Raw genomic sequence first — 26,467 nt, 5'->3', positions numbered from 1 at the left:
AAAGGACTGCTTTTTGCGTCGATCCTGGGAAGGAAACCAGCCCCCGCACCCCCACCCCCTGCGGAAGAGCTCGCCGCGGGGCGGGAACTAGCGAAACGACAAAAAAGGTCTACCATGTGAGGAACCTGACCTAGCGTGAGGGGCACACTTCGCTCTAGGTTGTGGGAGATGGGTGCTCTTGCCTCCCGTGGCCTCGGAAATAATTTCGTTCAGCCGTGTACCAAAGAGACGGGCACCGGCGAAGGGAAACCCGGTTAGAAAACGCTTAGAAGTCGCGTCCGCAGCCCACACCTTCAGCCAGAGCTCACGGCGTAAGGTGACTGCAAGCGCTAAAGAGTACGCAATGAGGGCGCCTGCTTCCAAGGACGCTTCACAGAGGAACTTCCCCGCATGGGTGATCAGCTGTGCCAAGGATCGAAGATCCTGAGCAGGGACCTCCGATACCAAGTCCTGGTCCAGCTGGTTGCCCCACTCAGAGATTGCCTTTGCCACCCACGCGGAGGTGAACACGGGCCTAAGGGCTGACTCTGAAGCAGCAAAGAGGGACTTAGTCAAGGATTCCATCCGACGGTCTTCAGAGGTCTGAAGGGAGGATCCATCGGCCGTATTTTTGGCAAGACATGCCACTGGTGGGTCGACCTTAGGAGGGTATCCACATGGACACACAATCCGCTGGGAATGGATATAGAACATCAAGCTTTTTTTGGGGTGCAAAAACGCATGTCTGGATGATCCCAAGCCTTAGAAACCACAGCCGAAAAATCCTAATGGCGAGGAAACACCTTCGAGGCCTGTTTTGGACGGAAAAAGGATACCCCTTGTTGGTCAGTGGAGGGGAGATCATCCTGCACTTGGAAGGTGTCACGGATGGCAGCAATGAGGCCATCTACAGTGGAGGCCAACTTGGATGGCTGCTCCATATCCATGTCCAAATCGGAATTCTCTACCACTCCTTCGGATGGCACGTCCCCAGGAGAAGAAAAACCAGAGTGAGATCGTACACGGGGTGGAGAGGGAGATGCGTCAGAGTAAGAAACGTGGTCTACTCTGGGACGCTTTTGTGATTTATGTGCGCTGACGGATCCACTAGAGGGAAGTGACCTAGGGGGGGTTACCCGAGCAAGAAGCCCTGAAGGGTGCATCCGAGGGAGGTGCAACCAGCGCTGGTGGCGGATTCTCAACCAAGCGATCCACTATAGATAGGGTGGATTGGGAGATTGTAGCTGTGGCGGGAAGAGAAGGCCCTGCCCCCTCAGGTCCCGCATTCTCCCGCTCAGCCTCACCGATACGCGCACGTGTCGAACTGTAACCCCCACAGCGCGCTCATGGCTGCATCGATGTGCGACGGCGTTCCGCCCGCAGGCTGCTCTGCGGAGCGCCGCCCGTCTTGTAAGCGGGAGCTGTGCCTCTTTCTCATGTCCGCAGTCATGCCCGGACCGAGCGCCCGATATCCCCACCCCCTCCCAGCCCGAATCTCTGCTGCTACCTTCTACTGCAGTGGCAATGTCTATCGAATTAACCCCCCGCCAGATGAGTCACACAGGAAACCGGAGAGTGCAGGGGGGGGGGGGGGTCGAACGAAGGCCGGGAGCAGGCGTCCTGCGTATCTGTCCTGCCGCCATCTTCACCCTTCCTATTCTCCAGCAGGGTCACACCTTAAGCTACTGGCACCGTAGTGGCAGGACGCTGGAAGAGGGACTTGGATGGGTGACCCTTCTGCTGGCAGGATGCAGGGGAGCGAGGCTCCCCTGGTCCACCTTGTCTTCTTGTGGGGGAGGAGGCAGTGTGGCATGCCAACGTTGGTGTGCTCCCCCGGGAGAACAGGGAGGCTAGGCGACCACTGTTACCCACCTGACAAAAAAGGAAAAAATAAAAAAACAAAATAAAAAAAATCATCATCAGGAGCTACCCTGCACCCTTGCCTCCTATTGACACTACAAAAAACTGAAGTCATCTTTCCAGGCTGGAGGGGGTATACCTGCCAGGGGAGGAGCTAACAGCTTTGTCTAGTGTCAACGCCTCCTAGAGGACATAGCTATACCCACGGTTCCTGTGTCCCCCAATAAATAGGGGCGAGAAAAAGGGGTTTCCATGGAAATGTACAATGTTTTTTCATGTTTTTGTTTTTTACATAAAGGGATCCATTTCTATTTCACAGGACACTCTAGCAGCAGTCCTTCCTTCTCAAACCATTACCACAGGCCTCTGAAATGACACTGTGGCTATATTGGATTCTTTCCCTGTCTGTATACGCCAGGTAGATTCTAATAAACCTACCTAGCATTAACTGCATTTACAATAGCTGCATGGATTTCATTTATCCAACAGGAATATAACCTACATGTTCTCTCACTTCTGATGAGGTCATAGGAATAGACTGTTACTCCCTCTCACTCGCTCAGATGACTGTGCATAAGCTTGATTCCAGCAGAAGAATATGGAGACACACAGTGTGTGGCAGATAGCCGAAAACCACGCCAACCTGTGTTTGCAGATTACTAGATGTGCGGTTTTGTGACTAAAGCTCCTATTGACCTTCAAACTCAAGCAGCCATTAATGAACAGACACTTAAAAGGGGTTTGCCAATTTCTAATTTAAATTTGACAAAACAATATATCCAGTCATTTATGTCCATAAATTACTGTTATACTGGCCCGCAGCTGCCCCAATGTCAACGAAACAAACATATCCACTGCATCCATGCCCTGCAAAACGGCAGCAAACTGAGAACCTTATATTCTGCTCAGGTGCGTAGGGAAGTATCTTTACTTCATTGACACCAGGGCAGCTGGGAGCCAATATGCAGTCACGTGTGCTTGTATGGAGCATATATGACACTATATGGCATTTTGACAAATTAAATTTGTAATTGGCTGACCCCTTTAATAAGATTGTGCATGTAAACAGTAATTTTTCTTGCAATACTGCACATAAGTGACTTGTCCATACACTTAGTAAGGAAAAATGGTTCCAAACACAATGGACACTGAAGCCACTGCATACAAGACAAAGGCCTTTTTCACACGAGCGTGGCGGATTGGCTCCGGATGCGTTCAGTGAAACTCGCACCATTTTGCAAGAAAGTTCAGTCAGTTTTTTGTCTGCGATTGTGTTCATTTTTTTCCGCGTGGGTGCAATGCGTTTTTCACGCTCGTGACAAAAAATGGAAGGTTTACAAACAACATCTCTTAGCAACCATCAGTGAAAAACGCACCGCATCCGCACTTGCTTGTGGATGCAATGCGTTTTTCACGCAGCCCCATTCACTTCTATGGGGCCAGGGCTGCGTGAAAAACGCAGAATATAGAACATGCTGCGATTTTCACGCAACGCACAAGTGATGCGTGAAAAACAATGCACACAGACCCATTGAAATGAATGGGTCCGGATTCAGTGCAGGCGCAATGCGTTAACTTCACGCATTGCACCCGCACGGAAAACTCGCTCGTGTGAAAGGGGGCCAAAGGATCAATGGAATAAAAGCTCTCACAAACCATGGGTAATGGAAACATATGCTTACATTTTATACCAGGGCATCAATCAGAACAGTCTTTACTTACTACATCTGTATCTAAAGACTCCAGCTCCTCGGTATTAGCAGCCAAACTGCTAGTAATAAGCCCATCGCCCCCATCCCATGGTTCCAGATCTTTCTCCTTGTGCTCACCATTCACTTTAGAAGATATACCAGAGTCTGTGAATCCGTCTAAAAAGACAAACATTTGACAAAAGAGTTGTGGTTACAGTTTCAGGACTGCTCAAATCCAGCCAAAATTGGAAGTTAAAGGGGTCTTCCGAGACTTAAATACTAATGACCTATCCCCTTGATAGGTCATCAGTATCTGATCGGTGGGGGACAGACACCCCCGAAATCAGCTGCTCGAGAAGGCAGTGGCGCTAGTATTAGGGCCGCAGCCTTCTCGCTGCTTTCCCTAGGCCATGAGACATCATGTTCATCAGTCACGTGGCCACCATGCAGCTTAGCCCCATACAAGTGAATGAGGCTGAGCTGTTATACCAAGCACAGACGCTATACAATGTACGATGCTGTGCACTAAGAAGGCCGCGGCTCTACAAAAGGAGTGCCTTTTCAAACAGCTGATCGGTGGGGGTCTTCGAAAACCCCTTTAATAAAATAACTTAACTCCGTTTTTTTGGGGTTTTTTTCAGTGCAGGTCTAGCGCTCAATTACTCCTGTTAAGATCATCTCTAAACTATTGCATGGTGCAGGGTATAGCACAAGCAGAGCGAGCGGGCATAGGAGCTTATCATAGCAAATCTATGCCAAGCTTTAGGAGAGCAGTGCTGGTACAGACAGGAGCAGCTATGTGCTATGGGAATCCATACTTCCATACACAGCAGTGTACAAGAGTACAGACTGCAAAGCAGTATAGGCACTTGAACTTCAGGTGTCTATATCGCATGATAAACAAGAAAATAAAGTATATTAGAAAAAAAATCATTTTAGGGGGTTCAAAGTAATTTTCAATAAACTTTATTTATAGATTTTGGTACATATTAAAGCCCAGCCTATGGAGATACACAAATATATGTCACCCAAGCCCTTCTGGACTGCGCCTTCCCCATTAGCCACTAACCTCACCACACATTACATTTATGCAGTCTCGCTTGCACCGATAGCCACAAGTCAAGCTGTTACAGCATGTGGTTGCCTACCTCTTTTGGCATAATTTACATCCATGTCTTTAAACTGCACCATAACAAAATCGGAAGCCTTAAACAGGATACTATCCACAATGTCCTCACGCTTTGGAAACCCAGTAAAGTCTTTATTCTTCTTATGAGCGGCATCAAGTACTAAGTCGCACTGAAAAACAGAAGACGCATCAGGTAAAGTCTAAGTTTGCTTCTTTAAACATAAAAAAGAAAGGACCATCTATAGTGGTCACAAATTTCCTACACATTACTGAGCTCAAGAAGAATGCAAACTCCAGTTTATGCTATTTGATGAGTTGTATTTAATAGGAAATGCGGTAAATCATATATGCGTGACGTTTCGGCCACAATCCGGCCTTCATCAGACTGGTACCGCTTAGGGAACTGTATGGATCGCAGGCGCAGGTTAGGTAGATGCAGATTCCGTGCTGCTGACGGCGCCATTATCACTATTTACCGCATTTCCTATTAAATACAACTCATCAAATCGCATAAACTGAAGTTTGCATTCTTCTTGATTTCACGGGGTGGGAACTCGACTTCCAGTAGCGTACCTACAAAAGAGTGCCACAAAGTTTTCTCTTCAATACATTACTGAGCTCACCATGCAACCGCAAATTTTAAAGATAGATAGAGATATATATATATATATATATATATATATATATATATATAGATAGATATATATATATATATATATATATCAATAATTACAGTAATATCCAGTATTTTAGGTATCACACCGTCACTCCTTCAGCTCCTGCATTATATCAAAGGGGGTGGCCACTATATACAAGTATTACTTGCGGAACATTTATTAAAGATTTATTCCTATGGGGGACATTGATGGAATATCCTAGCAATATGCCATCAATGTCAGATAAGAGCAGGTCCCACCCCTGGGACCCACTCTTATCTCCTGAACTGGGTCCCCGAAGTGAAGGAGAGCACACCATGCTCGAGCAGCTCACTCTCCATTTACTGCTAAAAGAGTTCCATAAACAGCTGAGCAAGCTGGCTTGGCTGTTTTTGGAAGTCCCATAGCGGTGAATGGGGAGCAAACCGGGCAAGTGCGGCCACCTCTCCATTCACCACTATGGGACTGACAGAAATAGCTGCTCTCCCTGCAGCCCCGTTCTGGAGAGGTGTGGATTCCCAAGGTGGGATCCACACCTGACAATGACAGCATAACCTAGCAATATGCCATTAATGTCCCAGATGGAAATAACCTTTTAAATCATCGCAACTGATGTCCATTGCTTTAAACCTTATGTGGACGGGGGGCGTGGCCAACTGCCGTTATGGCTGGACGCATCAAAGAGCAGCTCCGGCTCCCATCATCAATCCTGAGCCATCCTGACCTTTACACTTGCCGAATTCCGACCTGAAAGGTGTCCCTGGGTCTACAAAAGTGCCAGATCAGAATCATGAGCCCCAGCAAAGCTCAGATGGCGGCAGAACGCCTTAAAGAATTCGCCAGACAAGACGCCCAACATGGCGCTGCAGCTCCCTCACCAACACGTGCGAACAGCACCAGGAGCCAGGCGGCACAGCAGTCATACTCCGATGCAGAGTCTGAGCCGGAGTTTACCCTGCAAACCTCACACCAACAACTAATGGCGGCCATAACAGGGTGCCAGGTCTCCCTGACAGGGAAGATAGAAGAGGTTAGGGTGGACTTGGGTCTCTTGCGCCAGGATGTGCAACAACTGCGCGAGAGAGTTAAGCTTACCGAGACACGAGTATCAGACCTGGAGGACTTGATTAGCCCCTTACCGCCAAGGCTTGCCGCCGTGGAGGCGACTGTGGAAATGTACCGCCAGAAATGCGATGATCTTGAAAATCAGGCACGGCGCAACAATGTGCGCATCATCGGCATGCCAGAGCGGGCGGAGGGCCCAGATCGAGCAGCTTTCCTGGAAGGATGGTTTAAATCGGTGTTTCCTAATGCTGCTTTTTCATCCGCTTATACAGTTGAAAGAGCGCACCGTGTTCCAGCCAGACCACTTCCTCCTGGCGCCCCTCCAAGGCCCCTTCTGGGCCGCATGCTAAACTGGCGCGACAGAGATCTTATTTTGGCGCAAGCTAGGGTCACACAAACCATCTCGCTGGGATCGGCGAAAATATCTTTGTATCCAGATTTTTCAGCTGACCTGCAGAAGAAACGAGCCACATTCGTCTCCATTAAACAACGCCTCAGGGAGCTGAATTTCAAGTATTCAATGGCATATCCGGCACGTTTACATGTTATGGACGGCGACAAGTCACTCTTCTTCTCCAACCCTGCTGAGGCGGAGGACTGGCTATCTGGGAGACCCCGCCGTTCCCCTCCCAAGTGATCGAGCTTGAAGATGAGTCCTCCAATGGCTTGCATAAGGGAGATGAAAAGGTTCCTGCAAGGACTGCACTATAACCATTGATTTACGGTTACCTTGGTTCGTGGTTCGGTAACGTATTGCACTACATCTCTGTGTGGACTTAGGGACACTGAGGTTTACTTATTTGCCGTTCAATTTTGAATGTACCTATGAAAATGGCAAGTATCACTGGTATTGGGGGGAGCCAGCTTCTCCACCTGCACTGGAATTCCACCTTTCTACACCGTGCAGGTCCCCCATGCACATGGCCATTTGCTATTTTAGCAGTGTTGATGTTCTAACAGTTAACCCGATGTTTGGGTGGTTGAGAGTATATCTTGTGTTGCACGCTATTATTGAAATGTCTTGTAATCAAGTAATGAGTGTTCAAGATGACATGTACCTTCCTCGCCATGGTGAACCCCAGTGGCTGTGTGCCTATCCTTATTACTTTGCCTGGACTCCACTATGGCGGATCTTAGAGTGATGTCCTGGAATGTGAGGGGTTTGGGAGGGCCCAGGAAGCGAATGGCTGTGTTTACACATGTCCGTAGTTATGCTCCACATATTCTAGGGCTGCAGGAAACGCACCTTACCACGGAAACGGGAGGGAGAGTCAAGAAACCTTCGGCTCAGTGGCTGGAGAGTGCCTATGGCAATTCATACTCTAAAGGTGTGCCCCTATTGATACACCGGGCAGTTCGGTGGGAACCACATCACACGAGTATTGACCCGGAGGGAAAATATGTCTGTGTATGCTCATATTAATGGAATGCCGTATGTGATACTAAATATGTATAACCCTCCTCCAGCAAGTCTCTCGCTGCTCCAGACAGCGGCGGGGTTTGCGGCACAATTCCCATCAGCCGGGATTCTCGGCATGGGAGATCTTAATCTGCCCCTGGACGAATCAAAGGACAGGTTCCGCAACCCGTCCAACAATTCTATCAGCCGGTCATCTAATACGGCTCTGGTGCGCCTGCTGTCTGAGCTGGGATGGATTGACATATGGAGGGAGAGGTATCCGGATCGAATCGAATTTTCTTGTTTCATTCCCTCTAGGGGAGCTTTATCTAGGATTGATTACCTCCTGGGCACCCCTGGCACCTTTATGCAGGACATACATTATGGGCCCCAGGGTCCATCTGACCATGCACCTATTATGGCCTTGATCACTAATCCTTACACCTGCTGCTCGCATTCCCAAGCAACGCATACACCCGTTCTGGCTATCTTTAATGTCTCTAAATGATCGGGTACCTGACCAGCTTCATACCTGTCTTGCAATTAACTTAGCTAACACTGACCCGGCCTTACTGTGGGAGACACTGAAGGCCTTCCTGCGAGGGTGCCTTAAATCTTCCATTTCTTATATCAAGAAATTCTCCCGTCGTAGGGAGGAGGATTTGGGCACACAGTGCAGGAATGCAGAACTTGCGTATGTCACTAATCCTACAGAGGAGAACAGGTTAGACTGGATGCTGAAGGGCAGACATTACATGAACCACTTACGGGGAAAAAAAGTGATCGCAAGATGCTATTCTTGCAGCAACAGACCTTTGAGCAGGGTAGTAGAGTGGGTAGAGTATTGGCGCAGGTAGAAAAAACAAGACGAAGAAATACCAAACAGTGGCCGCACCTCAAAAATACAATTTATTAGAATATATAAAGATTAAAAACATGTACATGGGGCAAACCCCAAGGATGGTACAATAAGAATATATATATGCATAATGTAATACCACACAGGGAGCCTATGCATAAACGGATAAGCAATATAATCCCTGAAAAGACTCCCTCAATCCTATAGTAGTGGCACAAACATAATGATAACACACAGAGCATACAAAACCCATCCAAGAGGAGTGCACAGAAAACCTGACGCGTATCGCTAGTGCCTGGACTAGCTTCCTCAGAGGTCCATGGACCTCCGAGGAAGCTAGTCCAGGCACTAGCGATACGCGTCAGGTTTTCTGTGCACTCCTCTTGGATGGGTTTTGTATGCTCTGTGTGTTATCATTATGTTTGTGCCACTACTATAGGATTGAGGGAGTCTTTTCAGGGATTATATTGCTTATCCGTTTATGCATAGGCTCCCTGTGTGGTATTACATTATGCATATATATATTCTTATTGTACCATCCTTGGGGTTTGCCCCATGTACATGTTTTTAATCTTTATATATTCTAATAAATTGTATTTTTGAGGTGCGGCCACTGTTTGGTATTTCTTCGTCTTGTTTTTTCTATGTTTGCAACATATACCAGGCCAGCACTCTTGCATTATTATTGGTGTGCCCCCCGTGCCTTAGTATTGTAATATTGGCGCAGGTAGTACGTGGGAACAATATGGCTCCATCGACATTACGCATTGCGGACAATAGTGGGGTAGTGATATCTGAACCTGAAGGTATATTAGACCGTTTTGGGGAATTTTATCGGGAATATATAGTTCTCGGGTTCAGTACTCTACTCATACATTGGAGGAGTACCTCCAGGAGGTCTCCTATCCGCAATTATCCACACCAGATAGAGAGCTGTTGGATGGAGAGATTACATTGGAGGAGGTAAACGAGGCGATCACAGGATTAAATTTGGGAAAGGCCCCGGGACCGGATGGGATCCCGTTGGAGGTGTATTCCAGATATGTGGACATTCTGGGACCGCAGCTCCTGCGCATGTATAAGGCGTCCTTGGGTGGTGGTGCGCTCCCGGAATCATTGTATGAGGCTTCCATTGTAGTTCTGCTAAAGCCCGATAAGGACCCCTTGGAGTGCGGGTCATATCGCCCTATATCACTGTTCAACTTCGACTACAAAATTCTCACCAAATTATTAGCGAACAGATTGAATAGAGTAATATCATCTATCATACACAAAAACCAGTCCGGCTTTATCCCTGGCCGCTCCACTTCTAGTAACATAAGAAGGGCACAGGTTATTGCTCAGCTTGGATGTGCAAACCGGAAATTATGGGCTTTGGCGGCGCTAGGAACAGGAGGAAACTGGCCATTAAATCCCTACAGAGGAGCTGGGATAAAGGGGGGGACGGCCTTGCCAGACTTATTTTTGTATTTCCTCGCTGGTCAACTGCGATATTTGGTGCCATGGGTGACCCGGGATGTGCTTCCCAATTCTGAATATTTTTTGCAGGAGTACTTGCGGCTCTCCACTCTATGGCCCGTTCTTGAAGGCCTTGCATCTGTATCAGGTTCGCTTTTACAGATCCATAGACTTGCGCACCAGGTGTGGAGAGCTGCAAAGATGCAGCAATACAATGACCTACCGGATGATATTCCACTGTGGAATAACCCACTACTTCCTCATCTGTTACATTGTGAAGGGGAAATTGTATGGAAAGGATATGGGGTACACTATCTGAAAGATCTATATGAAAATGGCATTCTATTCTCCTTCTCTCAGTTACAGACCAAAGTTGGAATTTTGGGACCACATTTCTTTAGATATTTGCAGTTGAGACATGCCCTCCAGGCCCAATTACGACCTCTCAAGGGGCCGGTCTCGGCATATCCACCCTTTGGGGTTTTTAGAACTCAGGGGCCAAGGGGATTGATATCTGCCCTTTATACACCCCTGCTCAATCTCAAATCCTCTGCTTCTTCCTTGGGTGCGGAGTGCAAATGGAGGGGCAACATACCTACTTTGTCAGCTGAAGAATGGAACGAGGCCTTAGAGGCTCCAGTAGTTGTATCACCATCCCTCACTAATAGACTGACACAACTTATTATACTACATAGAAGTTACATTACCCCGACTAGACTTTTTAAAATGGGTAGGAGGCATAAACGGGATGCCACAGGTGTGCGCAGTTAAATGCGGATTTCTGGCACCTCATGTGGGACTGTAGTCACATTCGCCCATACTGGAGGGCTGTAATTGATGTCATATCCACCTTGATCCCAGATACTCTAGAGGTATGCCCCAAAGCTTGTCTCCTAGGAATTCTTGAAGATGATTTGCGATCACGCTATACACTCACTTTCATTAGGCAGGCTCTTTCTCTCAGATAGATGGCGGACAGGCCCCCCACGGTTGGCCAATGGAAAGCCCTAGTCAATAACATAATTCCCTTTGAGAGGATTATCTATTCCCGCAGGGGATGTCCTCAAAAATTCCAAAAGATATGGGGACCGTGGTGTGCCTCTCCGCTGACTGTCACGACGGCCCACTTACACTCGGTGCAGTAACCTTGTATATCTTCCCACTCAGTATTCCGGAATTTAGGAAGGTACTCATTTAAAGGAATCACAACACAATTTGGGACTGTTAACAAGGATGTTTTAATAACGTACTGTATTATCGATGTATCGTTGCTCTTGTCACGATGTTGTAGAATTCTGATCTGTATTATGAGATGTGTAACTCACTACATACTTTTCTGAATGCTCTATAACGTACCTTATAAAAAATAAAAAAAATAAAAACTTATGTGGACCACGATGTGCAGCGTAATGCCTTAGGGTCCATTCACACGTCCGTAAGTGTTTTGCGGATCCGAAAAACACGGACACCGCAATGTGCATTCCGCAATTTGTGGACCGCACATCGCAGGCACTATAATAGAAAATGCCTAATCTTGTCTGCAATTGCGGACAAGAATAGGACATGTTCTATTTTTTTGCGGAAACGGAAGCACGGATGCGGAAGTGCGGATCCGCAAATGCGGACAGCACATTCCGGCCCCATTGAAAATGGATTGGTCTGCACCTGTTCCACAAAATTGCGGAACGGATGCGGACCCATTTTGCGGACGTGTGAATGGACCCTAAGGCCCCATTCACACATCCGCAATTCTGTTCCGCATTTTGCGGAACGGAATTGCGGACCCATTCATTTCTATGGGGACAGACTTTGTCCCGCTCGGATCCGGAATTGCGGATCTGCACTTCCGGGTCCGCACTTCCGTTCCGCAAAAATATAGAACATGTCCTATTCTTGTCCACAATTGCTTTTTCTATATAGTTCTGGCAATGTGCAGATCCGCAAAATGCGGAAAGCACATTGCCGGTGTCCGTGTTTCCTGGTCCGCAATTCCGATCCTGAAAAAAAATAGAACATGTCCTATTCTTGTCCGCAATAGCGGACAAGAATAGGCATACTCTCTTAGTGCCGGCAATGTGCGGTCCGCAAAATGCAGAACGCACATTGCCGCTTTCCGTGTTTTGCGGATCCGCAAAACACACACGGATGTGTGAATGGACCCTTATTCACACAGTGTTCAGTCAGTGATTTCCATCAGTGATTTTGAGCTAAAACAAGGTGCGGCTCTAAACACAGAACAGGTGCAGATCTTTCCCTTATAGCTTATGTCTGTGGAGGCTCCACTCCTGGTTTTCGATCACAATCACTGATGGAAATCACTGACGTGTGAATGAGGCTTAAGAAGTATGGAGCAAGCTCACACACTGAGCCCTCCCCATACATGGCAGGTGCCAGCTGTGTGAAACTGCAGGCACTCAGCCGCAATGACTGGACTCAGCAATGACGCCAAATCTAGGGATGAGCGAACCCGAACTGTATAGTTCGGGTTCGTACCGAATTTTGGGGTGTCCGTGACACGGACCCGAACATTTTCGTAAAAGTCCGGGTTCGGTGTTCGGCGCTTTTTGAAAGGCTGCAAGGCAGCCAATCAACCAGCGTCATAATACTTGGCCCAAGAGGCCATCACAGCCATGCCTACTATTGGCATGGCTGTGATTGGCCAGTGCACCATGTGACCCAGCCTCTATTTAAGCTGGAGTCACGTAGCGCCGCACGTCACTCTGCTATGATCAGTATAGGGAGAGGTTGCAGCTGCGACGTTAGGGCGAGATTAGGCCGATTAACTCCTCCAAAAGTCTTTATTCTGTGATCGATCTGCAGCTGTGGATCATTGAAGTGCTATTATTGACTTGCTCACTTTTTTGAGGCTGCCCAGAGCGTTTTTAGATCACTTTTTTTCTGGGGTGATCGGCGGCCATTTTGTGACTTGTGGTGCGCCAGCACGAGCCATCACCAAGTGTATTTAACCATCGATAGTGTGGTTATTTTGTGCTATATCCTACATCAGCTGCAGGCTGAGCCTGTGTCACCGAAGTGAATTTAACCATCAACAGTCTGGTTATTTTTTGGGCATATACTACATCAGCTGCAGGCTGAGCCTGTGTCACCCAAGTGCATTTAACCATCAACAGTGTGGTTATTTTTTGGCCATATATTACATCAGGGGCAAGTTGAGCCTGTCACCCAGCGCCTAAAAAATAGACCTGACATTTCTATTCAACCAAATCTGCACAGTTTTAGCTGGTCAAGTTATTTGTAGTGACCGTAAAAGCAGACTTTTTGTTCTGGGTTGAAAAAGCATTCCCAAATTTGCCATTCTCAAAATTGTGGTGAACGGGAACAATGAGGAAAACATCTAATAAGGGACGCGGACGCAGACGTGGACATGGTCGTGGTGGTGTTAGTGGACCCTCTGGTGCTGGGAGAGGACGTGGCCGTTCTGCCACAGCCACACGTCCTAGTGAACCAACTACCTCAGGTCCCAGTAGCCAGCAGAATTTACAGCGATATTTGGTGGGGCCCAATGCCGTTCTAAGGATGGTAAGGCCTGAGCAGGTACAGGCATTAGTCAATTGGGTGGCCGACAGTGGATCCAGCACGTTCACATCATCTCCCACCCAGTCTTCTGCAGAAAGCGCACAGATGGCGCATGAAAACCAAGCCCATCGGTCTGTCACATCACCCCCATGCATATCAGGGAAACTGTCTGAGCCTCAAGTTATGCAGCAGTCTCTTATGCTGTTTGAAGACTCTGCTGCCAGGGTTTCCCAAGGGCATCCACCTAGCCCTTCCCCAGGGGTGGAAGAGATAGAATGCACTAACGCACAACCACTTATTTTTCCTGATGATGAGGACATGGGAATACCACCTCAGCACGTCTCTGATGATGACGAAACACAGGTGCCAACGGCTGCGTCTTTCTGCAGTGTGCAGACTGAACAGGAGGTCAGGGATCAAGACTGGGTGGAAGACGATGCAGGGGACCATGAGGTCCTAGACCCCACATGGAATGAAGGTCGTGCCACTGACTTTCACAGTTCGGAGGAAGAGGCAGTGGTGAGACCGAGCCAACAGCGTAGCAAAAGAGGGAGCAGTGGGCAAAATCAGAACACCCGCCGCCAAGAGACTCCGCCTGCTACTGACCGCCGCCATCTGGGACCGAGCACCCCAAAGGCAGCTTCAAGGAGTTCCCTGGCATGGCACTTCTTCAAACAATGTGCTGACGACAAGACCCGAGTGGTTTGCACGCTGTGCCATCAGAGCCTGAAGCGAGGCATTAACGTTCTGAACCTTAGCACAACCTGCATGACCAGGCACCTGCATGCAAAGCATGAACTGCAGTGGAGTAAACACCTTAAAAACAAGGAAGTCACTCAGGCTCCCCCTGCTACCTCTTCTGCTGCTGCCTCGGCCTCTTCTGCTGCTGCTGCTGCTGCCGCCTCGGCCTCTTCCTCCGCCTCTGGAGGAACGTTGGCACCTGCCGCCCAGCAAACATGGGATGTACCACCAACACCACCACCTGCGTCACCAAGCATCTCAACCATGTCACACGGCAGCGTTCAGCTCTCCATCTCACAAACATTTGAGAGAAAGCGTAAATTCTCACCTAGCCACCCTCGATCCCTGGCCCTGAATGCCAGCATTTCTAAACTACTGGCCTATGAAATGCTGTCATTTAGGCTGGTGGACACACACAGCTTCAAACAGCTCATGTCACTTGCTGTCCCACAGTATGTTGTTCCCAGCCGCCACTACTTCTCCAAGAGAGCCGTGCCTTCCCTGCACAAACAAGTGTCCGATAAAATCAAGTGTGCACTGCGCAACGCCATCTGTGGCAAGGTCCACCTAACCACAGATACGTGGACCAGTAAGCACGGCCAGGGACGCTATATCTCCCTAACTGCACACTGGGTAAATGTAGTGGCGGCTGGGCCCCAGGCGGAGAGCTATTTGGCGCACGTCCTTCCGCCCCCAAGGATCGCAGGGCAACATTCTTTGCCTCCTGTCTCCTCCTCCTCCTACTCAGCTTCCTCCTCCTCTTCTTCCACCTGCTCATCCAGTCAGCCACACACCTTCACCACCAACTTCAGCACAGCACGGGGTAAACGTCAGCAGGCCATTCTGAAACTCATATGTTTGGGGGACAGGCCCCACACCGCACAGGAGTTGTGGCGGGGTATAGAACAACAGACCGACGAGTGGTTGCTGCCGGTGAGCCTCAAGCCCGGCCTGGTGGTGTGCGATAATGGGCGAAATCTCGTTGCAGCTCTGGGACTAGCCGGTTTGACGCACATCCCTTGCCTGGCGCATGTGCTGAATTTGGTGGTGCAGAAGTTCATTCGCAACTACCCCGACATGTCAGAGCTGCTGCATAAAGTGTGGGCCGTCTGTTCGCGCTTCCGGCGTTCACACCCTGCAGCTGCTCGCCTGTCTGCGCTACAGCGTAACTTCGGCCTTCCCGCTCACCGCCTCATATGCGACGTGCCCACCAGGTGGAACTCCACCTTGCATATGCTGGACAGACTGTGCGAGCAGCAGCAGGCCATAGTGGAGTTTCAGCTGCAGCACGCACGGGTCAGTCGCACTGCGGATCAGACCCACTTCACCACCAATGACTGGGCCTCCATGCGAGACCTGTGTGCCCTGTTGCGCTGTTTCGAGTACTCCACCAACATGGCCAGTGGCGATGATGCCGTTATCAGCGTTACAATACCACTTCTATGTCTCCTTGAGAAAACACTTAGGGCGATGATGGAAGAGGAGGTGGCCCAGGAGGAAGAGGAGGAAGAGGGGTCATTTTTAGCACTTTCAGGCCAGTCTCTTCGAAGTGACTCAGAGGGAGGTTTTTTGCAACACCAGAGGCCAGGTACAAATGTGGCCAGACAGGGCCCACTACTGGAGGACGAGGAGGACGAGGATGAGGTGGAGGAGGATGAGGATGAAGCATGTTCACAGCGGGGTGGCACCCAACGCAGCTCGGGCCCATCACTGGTGCGTGGCTGGGGGGAAACACAGGACGATGACGATACGCCTCCCACAGAGGACAGCTTGTCCTTACCTCTGGGCAGCCTGGCACACATGAGCGACTACATGCTGCAGTGCCTGCGCAACGACAGCAGAGTTGCCCACATTTTAACGTGTGCGGACTACTGGGTTGCCACCCTGCTGGATCCCCGGTACAAAGACAATGTGCCCACCTTACTTCCTACACTGGAGCGTGATAGGAAGATGCGCGAGTACAAGCGCACGTTGGTAGACGCGCTACTGAGAGCATTCCCAAATGTCACAGGGGAACCAGTGGAAGCCCAAGGCGAAGGCAGAGGAGGAGCAAGAGGTCGCCAACGCAGCTGTGACGCCCAGCTCCTCTGAGGGCAGGGTTAGCATGGCAGAGATGTGGAAAAGTTTTGTCACCACGCCACAGCTAAGTGCACCACCATCTGATACGGAACGTGTTAGCAGGAGGCAACATTTCACTAACATGGTGGAACAGTACCTGTGCACACCCCTCCACGTACTGACTGATGGTTCGGCCCCATTCAACTTCTGGGTCTCCAAATCGTCCACGTGGCCAGAGCTAGCCTTTTATGCCTTGGAGGTGCTGGCCTGCCCGGCGGCCAGCGTTTTGTCTGAACGTGTATTCAGCACGGCACGGGGCGTCATTACAGACAAACGCAGCCGCCTGTCTACAGCCAATGTGGACAAGCTGACGTTCATAAATATGAACCAGGCATGGATCCCACAGGACCTGTCCATCCCTTGTGCAGATTAGAAATTAACTACCTCCCCTTAACAATATATTATTCTACTCCAGGGCACTTCTCATTCAATACTATTTTTAATTTCATTTTACCATTATATTGCGGGGCAACCCAAAGTTGAATGAACCTCTCCTCTGTCTGGGTGCCGGGGCCTAAATGTGTGACAGTGTCCTGTTCCAGTGGTGGGTGACGTGAAGCCTGATTCTCTGCTATGACATGAATACAGATTCTGCGCTGACATAAGGCCAGATTCTCTGTTACGGGACCGCTCTCCTCTGCCTGGGTGCCTGGGCCTAAATGTGTGACAGTGGCCTGTTCCAGTGGTGGCTGACGTGAAGCCTGATTCTCTGCTATGACATGAAGACAGATTCTGCGCTGACATAAGGCCAGATTCTCTGTTACGGGACTGCTCTCCTCTGTCTGGGTGTCGGGGCCTAAATGTGTGACAGTGGCCTGTTCCAGTGGTGGGTGACGTGAAGCCTGATTCTCTGCTATGACATGAATACAGATTCTGCGCTGACATAAGGCCAGATTCTCTGTTACAGGACCGCTCTCCTCTGTCTGGGTGCCGGGGCCTAAATGTGTGACAGTGGCCTGTTCCAGTGGTGGGTGACGTGAAGCCTGATTCTCTGCTATGACATGAATACAGATTCTGCGCTGACATAAGGCCAGATTCTCTGTTACGGGACCTCTCTCCTCTGCCTGGGCCTAAATGTGTGACAGTGGCCTGTTCCAGTGGTGGGTGACGTGAAGCCTGATTCTCTGCTATGACATGAATACAGATTCTGCGCTGACATAAGACCAGATTCTCTGTTACGGGACCGCTCTCCTCTGTCTGGGTGCCGGGGCCTAAATGTGTGACAGTGGCCTGTTCCAGTGGTGGGTGACGTGAAGCCTGATTCTCTGCTATGACATGAAGACTGATTCTGCGCTGACATGAAGCCAGATTCTCTGCTATGGCATGAAGAGACTGATTCTCTGCTGACGTGAAGCCAGATTCTCTGCTATGTGACCTCTGTCCAATTGATATTGGTTCATTTTTATTTTATTTTAATTTTAATTCATTTCCCTAACCATATTTGTTTGTAGGGGATTTACCTACATGTTGCTGCCTTTTGCAGCCCTCTAGCTCTTTCCTGGGCTGTTTTACAGCCTTTTTAGTGCCCAAAAGTTCGGGTCCCCATTGACTTCAATGGGGTTCGGGTTCGGGACGAAGTTCGGTTCGGGTTCGGATCCCGAACCCGAACATTTACGGGAAGTTCGGCCGAACTTCTCGAACCCGAACATCCAGGTGTTCGCTCAACTCTAGCCAAATCCAATCATTTAACCCCTCAAATGCTGCAGTCAATAGCAATGGCTGCATCTGTGAGGCCTTCCAATCAGAGGGAGTCAGCCTAAGGATTTGTATCCAGACCTGTCATGGTTAATTACTTCAAAAGCCACGCATGAGGCACAAGCCGTGCCTCAGGCAGGCAGTAAAAATCCCATAGACCAGTAGTATTCTACTGGTCTACTGTAGCAGTAGGTCTATGGGACAAGCGATCATAAAAACCACTAGTACAAGGTGGGATGAAAAAGTTACAGTAAAGGTTAAAAATATATATATCCGTTCAGGATGCATCAGGATGTCTTACGTTCAGTAATTTTGACTGATCAGGCAAAAGATAAAACCGCAGCATGTTACTGTTTTATCTCCGGCCCAAAACAAAAAAAATGAAGACTTGCCTGAATGCCGGATCCGTCCATCCGATCTGCACATGCCGGATCCGTTTTGCCGGATGACACCGGAAAGACGGATCCGGCATTTCAATGCATTTTTCTGACTGATCAGGCTTTTTTTTTTTACAAATGTCATCAGTTGGCATACGTTTTGCCAGATCCGGCAGGCAGTTCTGGCGACGGATCTGCTTGCCGGATCACTCTGCCGCAAGTGTGAAAGTAGCCTTATACGATTTTATGTTACACAAGTGAGTTTTGGACTCAATAACATAAGTTATTAAGTTTTTCTAGTTCTTGTGTACGTCTGACATTTTAATGCATTTTATCATATAATTGGTTGTAGCTGGATCTTTTCTGCTGGATAGGTGTTCTAAGGCAAAAGGGGCAACAGTGGTCATCTATCTTCTAATAATGAGTTTTGTTCACAAGATTTGTCATGATAATTTCTGAAAGAACAGGTTCTATTAGTTCAGAGCAGCATACAATGCAAATGTGTCACGCAGACAACTACGTCACTATACCAGGAAATACACACCGCTAGCAACCACGAGGAACGCCGACTACTACAACCACACGACAAGCAAAACACCACCGGAGAAGAATTGTCAACACAGGGAACTCTGCAAAGGGGAAGGCCTAAACTAGAGGTAAGACCAGTGCCACAGACTACGCGGGACGCCGCGTCTAGGCACATCCTCGGAACGGCATTATCCCCAGAAATGTGAGTTACCCTATTATCACTGATATTGAAAGGTGAAGTACTGTTCGGACGACAATAATTTGATTGTGGCATATGAAGTAACATTCGGCGACAGCGGCTGTATTGTGGTTTGTGAAACTGTTACCCTGGTGACATTTATCATAATATGGCGTGTACATTACGGGGACTTTCCATTTAATCATTAGAATCATGGACTCAAACTGTTGAATCCAAGCTGCCACAATTTAGCGCCTCCAACATTGGGTTTTTATGCATTGCTATAAATATATACCGTATTTTTCGCCCTATAAGACGCACCTAGGTTTTTGAGGAGGAAAATAGAAATTTTTTTTTTTAACCAAAAGGTGTGCTTTTGGTGGGTTTGAACTAATGGCGGTCTGTGCATGACACTATTATGGGGGGATCTGTGGATGATGCATTATGATGGTGGGGGGGGATCTGTGGATGGCATTATGATGGTGGGGGGGGGGATCTGTGGATGGCATTATGATGGTGGGGGGGATCTGTGGATGGCATTATGATAGTGGGGGGGGGGGGATCTGTGGATGGCATTATGATGGTGGGGGGGGGGGGGGGTCTGTGGATGGCATTATGATGGTGGGGGGATCTGTGGATGGCATTATGATGGTGGGGGGGGATCTGTGGATGACACGGCTATGTGTGTCATCCACAGATCCCCCCCCCCCCCCCCCCCCCATCATAATGCCATCCACAGATTCCCCCCCCCCCCCCCCCCCAACCATCATAATGCCATCCACAGATTCCCCCCCCCGCCCCCCCCAACCATCATAATGCCATCCACAGATCCACGGACAACGCAAGTGTGAAAGAGGCCTTAGCTGTCGTGTGTGCACATAAGGAATAGCACTGTATCTGGTCATTATATAAGTTGTATTATTTAACTGGAGAACAAAGCATTTTTCTCCGCCAAGATAAACTACAAACTTTCTAATATTCACCTGTACTAATGATTTATGCATTGGTATATAAACTCACCTGTCTAAGACTATGTTCACATCCTGTATGTGACCTTTAAATGTCTATGCCATGATGTATACGTTAAACAGTTGCCTCTGACAGATGTCATACAGTGCCATCCATCACACATTGAGACTGCACTGTTCAGGGGTTCTGTAGTGTTTGTAGGCACACAGTATTGCGCATGTCTATACAGTGCGCTCTTCATTAGGTGAAAGGGTCATCCCATGATTGATGTAAAAAATGTTTTACAACCAGCCCTGTACCTCGCATGGACCCAGAGATATCCCCATTCATTGCTGCAATCGTGCTGCTAGATTTATTTTAGGCTGGCAGCTTATGGGCATGTCCTTTCTGCTGCAGCTAGTGGCAGCTGAAGGATGGAACTGAGCATGTGAGAAGGACAGAGAAATTAGAAAAATAGCAAACAGCAGGTGGCACTATACAGATAGATTTCAGTGAATAACTCACTGGCTATACTAAATGTTTATTTATATGAAAATTTTTGTGTGGGACAACCCCTTTAAATAAGAGGTAGCTGTAGCCTAATTAGCCGTACTCGACCGCATCCCAAACACCCCACGATGAGGCAGTTTTTAAATTGAATGACAAGACCTCACTTACCTTAGGACTATAGGTTTTAAAAACGCCTTCATATACATTGCTATTTTTCACATGTACTTCACACTTTGAACCCTAAAAGGAAGAAGATAAAAAGAAAAAATCAGTACATAAGTACACTAAGAGAATCTTATGTAAACAACATTTGGTCTGGAATAGCAGCAAGACAGAGGGAAAAAGATCTGAACGGTTTAAAAGGAACCTGTCACCAAGAAAATGCAATGTAAGCTGTAGGGAGCGTGTTATAGAGCAGAAGGAGCTGAGCAAATTGGCATTTAGTTCCATGGGAAAATATTTAGTATAACTTGTATTTCATACATTTAAAAATCCTGCTCATTCTGGACTTTGAAGTCAAGGAGGCGGTCCTATCAGTGACTGACAGCCTTCCCTCTATGACTGTGTATACAGAGATAGCTGTCAATCACTGATAGGACCACCCCCTTGACTTCAAAGCCCAGAACTCAGGATAGGCCATCAGCTCCATTCACTTCAATGGGGCTGAGCACAATACCAAGCACAGACGCTATACAATGAACGGCCCTGTGCTTGATGAGCACACTGCGCCAGTGTCTTCTCAAAACAGCTGATTGGCGGAGGTCCCGGGTGTCGGACTCCCATCGACCAGATATTGATGACCTATCCTGAATATAGGTCATCAGTATTAAAGGGAGTCTGTCACCTCCATATGGCCATATTCAGTGCTTATATTGTCCTATAGCACACCTATACATGAATGTAATGGTACCTTTGTCTTTATCTTTACACTTGCAGAAGCTGGAAAAACGAAGTTTAATTCGTATGCAAATGAGCACTCGCAAGTGCCCAGGGGCGGCGTTCAGTGTGTTGGAGCCCAGGCTGCTCTCCCTTTTTTCCATTGCTTCCCCACCCCAGCCTCTGACTCTGCCTGCCCTCCTATTCCCTTGCGTCATCCTTCGGTTTGGCCGAGATCCCACGCCTGTGCATTGCCTCACTGGGCCAGAGAATGTGCACTGCGATGCCCATTTAGTTAAAAAGGATAGCCATTTAGTTAAAAGGATTTAACCAAATGGTGTTTGAAAACTACAATGTCTGGAAATAGACTAGAGAACTAAGCATCCATCAGAAAGTACTTACCACAACTGAAGTAAGAATGTGGACCATTCTCGTGTTTGCATAGATTCCATCAAAAGAAATCTGAAAAGAGGTTAGATAAGGATAAGACACTGTATTGAAAGAAGGGAGCACACATTACTATGGGCTGTAGTTTTTATATAGTACAGTCAATTACATGCTCCATTCTTACAGCTCTCCCGACTTGTTTTCTTTAGTAAATACAATGAAACATTTTAGAGATGACCACATTGAAAACTGAACTTCTAGGGGAGTTGTCTTCCCAAAAAGGATGAACAATGTGTATAACATATGGTGGAACTGAAAATGTCATAGGAAATCTGGTACTGTTCAAGGGATTTTCCGAGATTTTAATACTGATGACCTGCCCTCTCATTAGGTTGTTAGTATCTGATCGGTGGTGGTCCGATACCAGGGACTCCTGACTATCAGCTGTTTGAGAAAGCAGCGGTGCTCGCAGTAGCGCCACGGCCTTCTCGCACCTTTACCTAGGCCAGTGAGGACATGTTCATCAGTCACATGGCATAGCCACAGACCGGCCCCACTGAAGTGAATGGGGCCCAGCGCCATACCAAGCACTGCAGCTATATAATGTACCGTGCTGTGCTTTGTGAGCTGAGAGAAGGCTGCAGAGCTCACAGGAGCGCCGCTGCCTTTTCAAACAGCTGATCGGCGGGTGTCAGACCTCACCGATCAGATACTGATGACTAGGGATGAGCGAATTGACTTTGGATGAAACATCCAAAGTCGTTTCGCATTAGAACTTCGCTTGAATACTGTAGGGAGCAGTATTAGAATGTATTAGCTCAGATGAGCCGAAGTCATTACTTTCCGAAGTCTTGCAAGACTTCGGGTAATAACTTCAGATATTAATTTCTACTGTAAAAAACCTTTTATCAAACTCTGGTTCGGTTCCAAGGTACCACTTGGAACCGAAACAGAGTAAGAGTTCCTTCACACGATCGTATGTATTTTGCGATCCTCAAAATGCGGACCCACAAAAAAATAAAATAAATTGATTACGTCCCTGTTGCATCAGTATTTTTTTGGGAGATCCATTGTAACAATGCCTACTCTTGTCATCTGCACAATTGACAAGAATAGGACATGTTCTATCTTTTTGCGGGAATGCGGAACGGACATACAGATGTGGACAGCACATGGAGCGCTAGCTGCATTTTTGTGAACCCATTGAAATGAAGGGGTCCGCATACAATCCACAAAAAATGCGGATCGGATGCAGACCAAAAATACAGTCGTATGAATGTGGCCTAAGACTCCTCCATGAGCAGCCAGCAGCCTGAAGCTGTGTGCAGTCAACATGTCAGAAGGAACAGTACAGACTAACAAAATGGCAGGAAATTTCTAATACATATTTAGAAAGACCTTTGAGGACACTATGAATACATACAACAGAAGCTCTCCGAGGTTGCAATAATGCCTGTACAAGCCTCTAAGACGCCTGTGCAGGCAATGTTACTCTCTGAAAAAAAGTCTCATGCGTAACTCTACACACAAGACTTTCTTTAGTCTGGAGCACTATCATTGCAGCATATATAGTTTAGGGCTCTTTCACACTTGCGTTCTTGTCTTCCGGCATAGAGTTCCGTCGTCGGGGCTCTATGCCGGAAGAATCCTGATCAGGATTATCCTAATGCATTCTGAATGGAGAGAAATCCGTTCAGGATGCATCAGGATGTCTTCAGTTCCGGAACGGAACGTTTTTTGGCCGGAGAAAATACCGCAGCATGCTGCGCTTTTTGCTCCGGCCAAAAATCCGGAACACTTGCCGTAAGGCCGGATCCGGAATTAATGCCCATTGAAAGGCATTGATCCGGATCCGGCCTTAAGCTAAACGTCGTTTCGGCGCATTGCCGGAGCCGACATTTAGCTTTTTCTGAATGGTTACCATGGCTGCCGGGACGCTAAAGTCCTGGCAGCCATGGTAAAGTGTAGTGGGGGAGCAGTATACTTGCCGTCTGTGCGGCTCCCGGGGCGCTTCAGAGTGACGTCAGGGCGCCCCAAGCGCATGGATCATGTGATCACATGGATCACGTCATCCATGCGCATGGGGCGCTCTGACGTCACTCTGGAGCGCCCCGGGAGCCGCACGGACTGTAAGTATACTGCTCCCCCGCTCCCCGCTCCTACTATGGCAACCAGGACTTTAATAGCGTCCTGGGTGCCATAGTAACACTGAACGCATTTGGAAGACGGTTCCGTCTTCAAATGCTTTCAGTACACTTGCGTTTTTCCGGATCCGGCGTGTAATTCCGGCAAGTGGAGTACACGCCGGATCCGGACAACGCAAGTGTGAAAGAGGCCTTATTCAGATCCTGGTGCAGGCTGCAGAAACTGATCAATCGCTCCAGATCACCACAGAAGCCCAGCACCCTCAACACTAGTATTGACAATCCCCCAGGCAGCTTCTCCCAGCCAATCCCAGAACTTCTCTCATGTAGGCCACATACGAGAGCAGCTCTAACCAGCCTGCTGATTGGTTACAGGTAACAGAAATGCTGATTAGCTATAAAAGGATTGGAGGGCGGGGCTAAGAGCCACAGGAAAGTGTAGTGTTTTCAGGTTAGGCTACTTTCACACTTGCGGCAGGACGGATCAAACAGGCCGTTCACACTGTCGGATCCGTCCTTCCGCTATTTCGCCGTGCCGCTGCTCCGTCCCCATTGACTATAATGGGGAGGGGGCGGAGCTCCGGCGCAGCACAGCAGTGCACGGCGAAAGGCCACCGGACTAAAAGTCCTGTATGTCCGACTTTTTAGTCCGGCGGCCTCTCACCGCAAACTGCCGTACTGCGCCGGAGCTCCGCCCCGGCCCCATTATAGTCAATGGGGACGGAGCAGCGGCGCGGCAAAATAGCGGAAGGACTGATCCGACAGGGTGAACAGCCTGTCGGATCCGTCCTGCCGCAAGTGTGAAAGTACCCTTAGCGTGGCTTCCTGCACACGTACTTGTCCATCACTCCAGGCTGGTGACTACCTGCAGTGCATGACCCAGTGAACTGAGTGGGCCCTGGCTACTGTCAGAGTTGTCACTGCATATGGCAGGTGACTGTTTGGATCGTACAGTAAGCTAATGTTAAAGAGGTTTTCTCATCTCAGTCAATGGGGGCATATCGCTAGGATATGCCCCCATTGTCTTATAGGTGCGAGTCGAGAACAGAGCCCCGAAAGTGAAGGAGAGCGCACTGCGCATGCGCAACCGCCCTCCATTCATTTCTATGGGGCCGCCGAAAATAGCCGAGCCAGCTGGCTCGGCTATTGCCGTCTGCCCCATAGAAATGAATGGGAGCATGGGCCGCGAATGCTCCCATTCACTTCTATGGGAGAGGCGGGGATTAGCGCATGGTGGTGGACAGACCCCAGGAAATCTGGGGTCCTCCAGCCACAGCGCTCCCCGCTCCGTTCTCGATATAGGTGCGGGTCCCAGCGGTGGGACCTGCCCCTTTCAGACAGTGGGGGCATATCCTAGCGATATGCCCCCATTGTCTAAGATGGGAATACCCCTTTAATGTAGCAACCTGTAGCCATTAATAAACTACAAAGCCCAGCAAGCCTTTAGAGCTATTTATGTCATGCAGACACTGGATGGATATTGTATAGAGGAGAGGTGTAATAGACAGCATACAATAACATGTATCAATGTATAATCGTTAAGTCCTTACAGATAAAGATATTGACTGGTCTCCTGGTAAACCCAGCCACTAATCATGCAGTGTTGTGATAATAGAAAAATATACATTTCACTAAGATCAGGGCTCCACAGTGTAATATCGCCTGCACTGAGTATTGTGCTGCCGTCTCTTTCGGGATATGCGAGAATACCACTGCATTATAAAAGTGATGCCCCCTAGTGGGTCTAAAAAAAATTAGAGAGATTAGAAGTTTATTTAAAACAAAAAATAAAACCATTTATTTTTTCATAAAAAGTGGTTTTAGTTTGTAAAAGTTGTAAAAAACAAAACAAAAAACACACATCACACTGTGTTTGATGGAACCCATGTAATAAAAATATTAAACCAACCCATGAACCAAAATGCAAAAAATACAGAACTTTTTTTTGCTATTCAATAAATTTTAATCAGGAATTCCCAGGAATTCCAAAAAATTGTCCCAGTGCAAAAACGAGTTCTGGCTCTTGGAATGCGCCAGCCTAACAAGATGTGCTATTATAGTGCAAACTTAGTGAAAAAACACAAAACTATACAATTAGGCTACATTTACACGTCCGTGGAGTGTTGCGGACCCGCAAATTGCGGGTCCGCAACACCAGCCCTTCACCCCCATAGAAATGCCTATTCTTGTCCGCGGACAAGAATAGGACCTGCTCTATCTTTTTGCGGAGCTGCGGACCCAAAATCAGGGCCGCGCTCCGCAATTGCGGCTGCAGACAGCACACTGTGTGCTGTCCGCATGCATTCCGTCCCCATAGAGAATGAATGGGTCC

General features: G+C 48.3%; 1 protein-coding gene across 5 annotated transcripts in view; it reads right to left on the bottom strand.

Annotated features, from left to right (window-relative positions):
• The window catches only part of ATXN2 (ataxin 2), a 160,052-nt gene that overhangs the window by 86,593 nt on the left and 46,992 nt on the right, over nucleotides 1–26,467 (bottom strand). For all 5 annotated transcript variants that reach the window (XM_040416098.1, XM_040416097.1, XM_040416099.1 and 2 more), the window contains exons 3-6: nucleotides 22,007–22,066; nucleotides 20,897–20,968; nucleotides 4,679–4,829; nucleotides 3,562–3,707 (exon numbers count right to left, since the gene is read on the bottom strand). In XM_040416098.1, the coding sequence (XP_040272032.1) occupies nucleotides 3,562–3,707; nucleotides 4,679–4,829; nucleotides 20,897–20,968; nucleotides 22,007–22,066 (429 nt within the window). The remainder of the gene's footprint in view (nucleotides 1–3,561; nucleotides 3,708–4,678; nucleotides 4,830–20,896; nucleotides 20,969–22,006; nucleotides 22,067–26,467) is intronic.

The sequence above is a fragment of the Bufo bufo genome, chromosome 2, assembly GCF_905171765.1.
Source record: "Bufo bufo chromosome 2, aBufBuf1.1, whole genome shotgun sequence".
Taxonomy (NCBI): Eukaryota; Metazoa; Chordata; class Amphibia; order Anura; family Bufonidae; genus Bufo; species Bufo bufo.
Note: the sequence above shows the minus strand (reverse complement) of the source record. Positions and strands in the feature narration are given on the sequence as shown.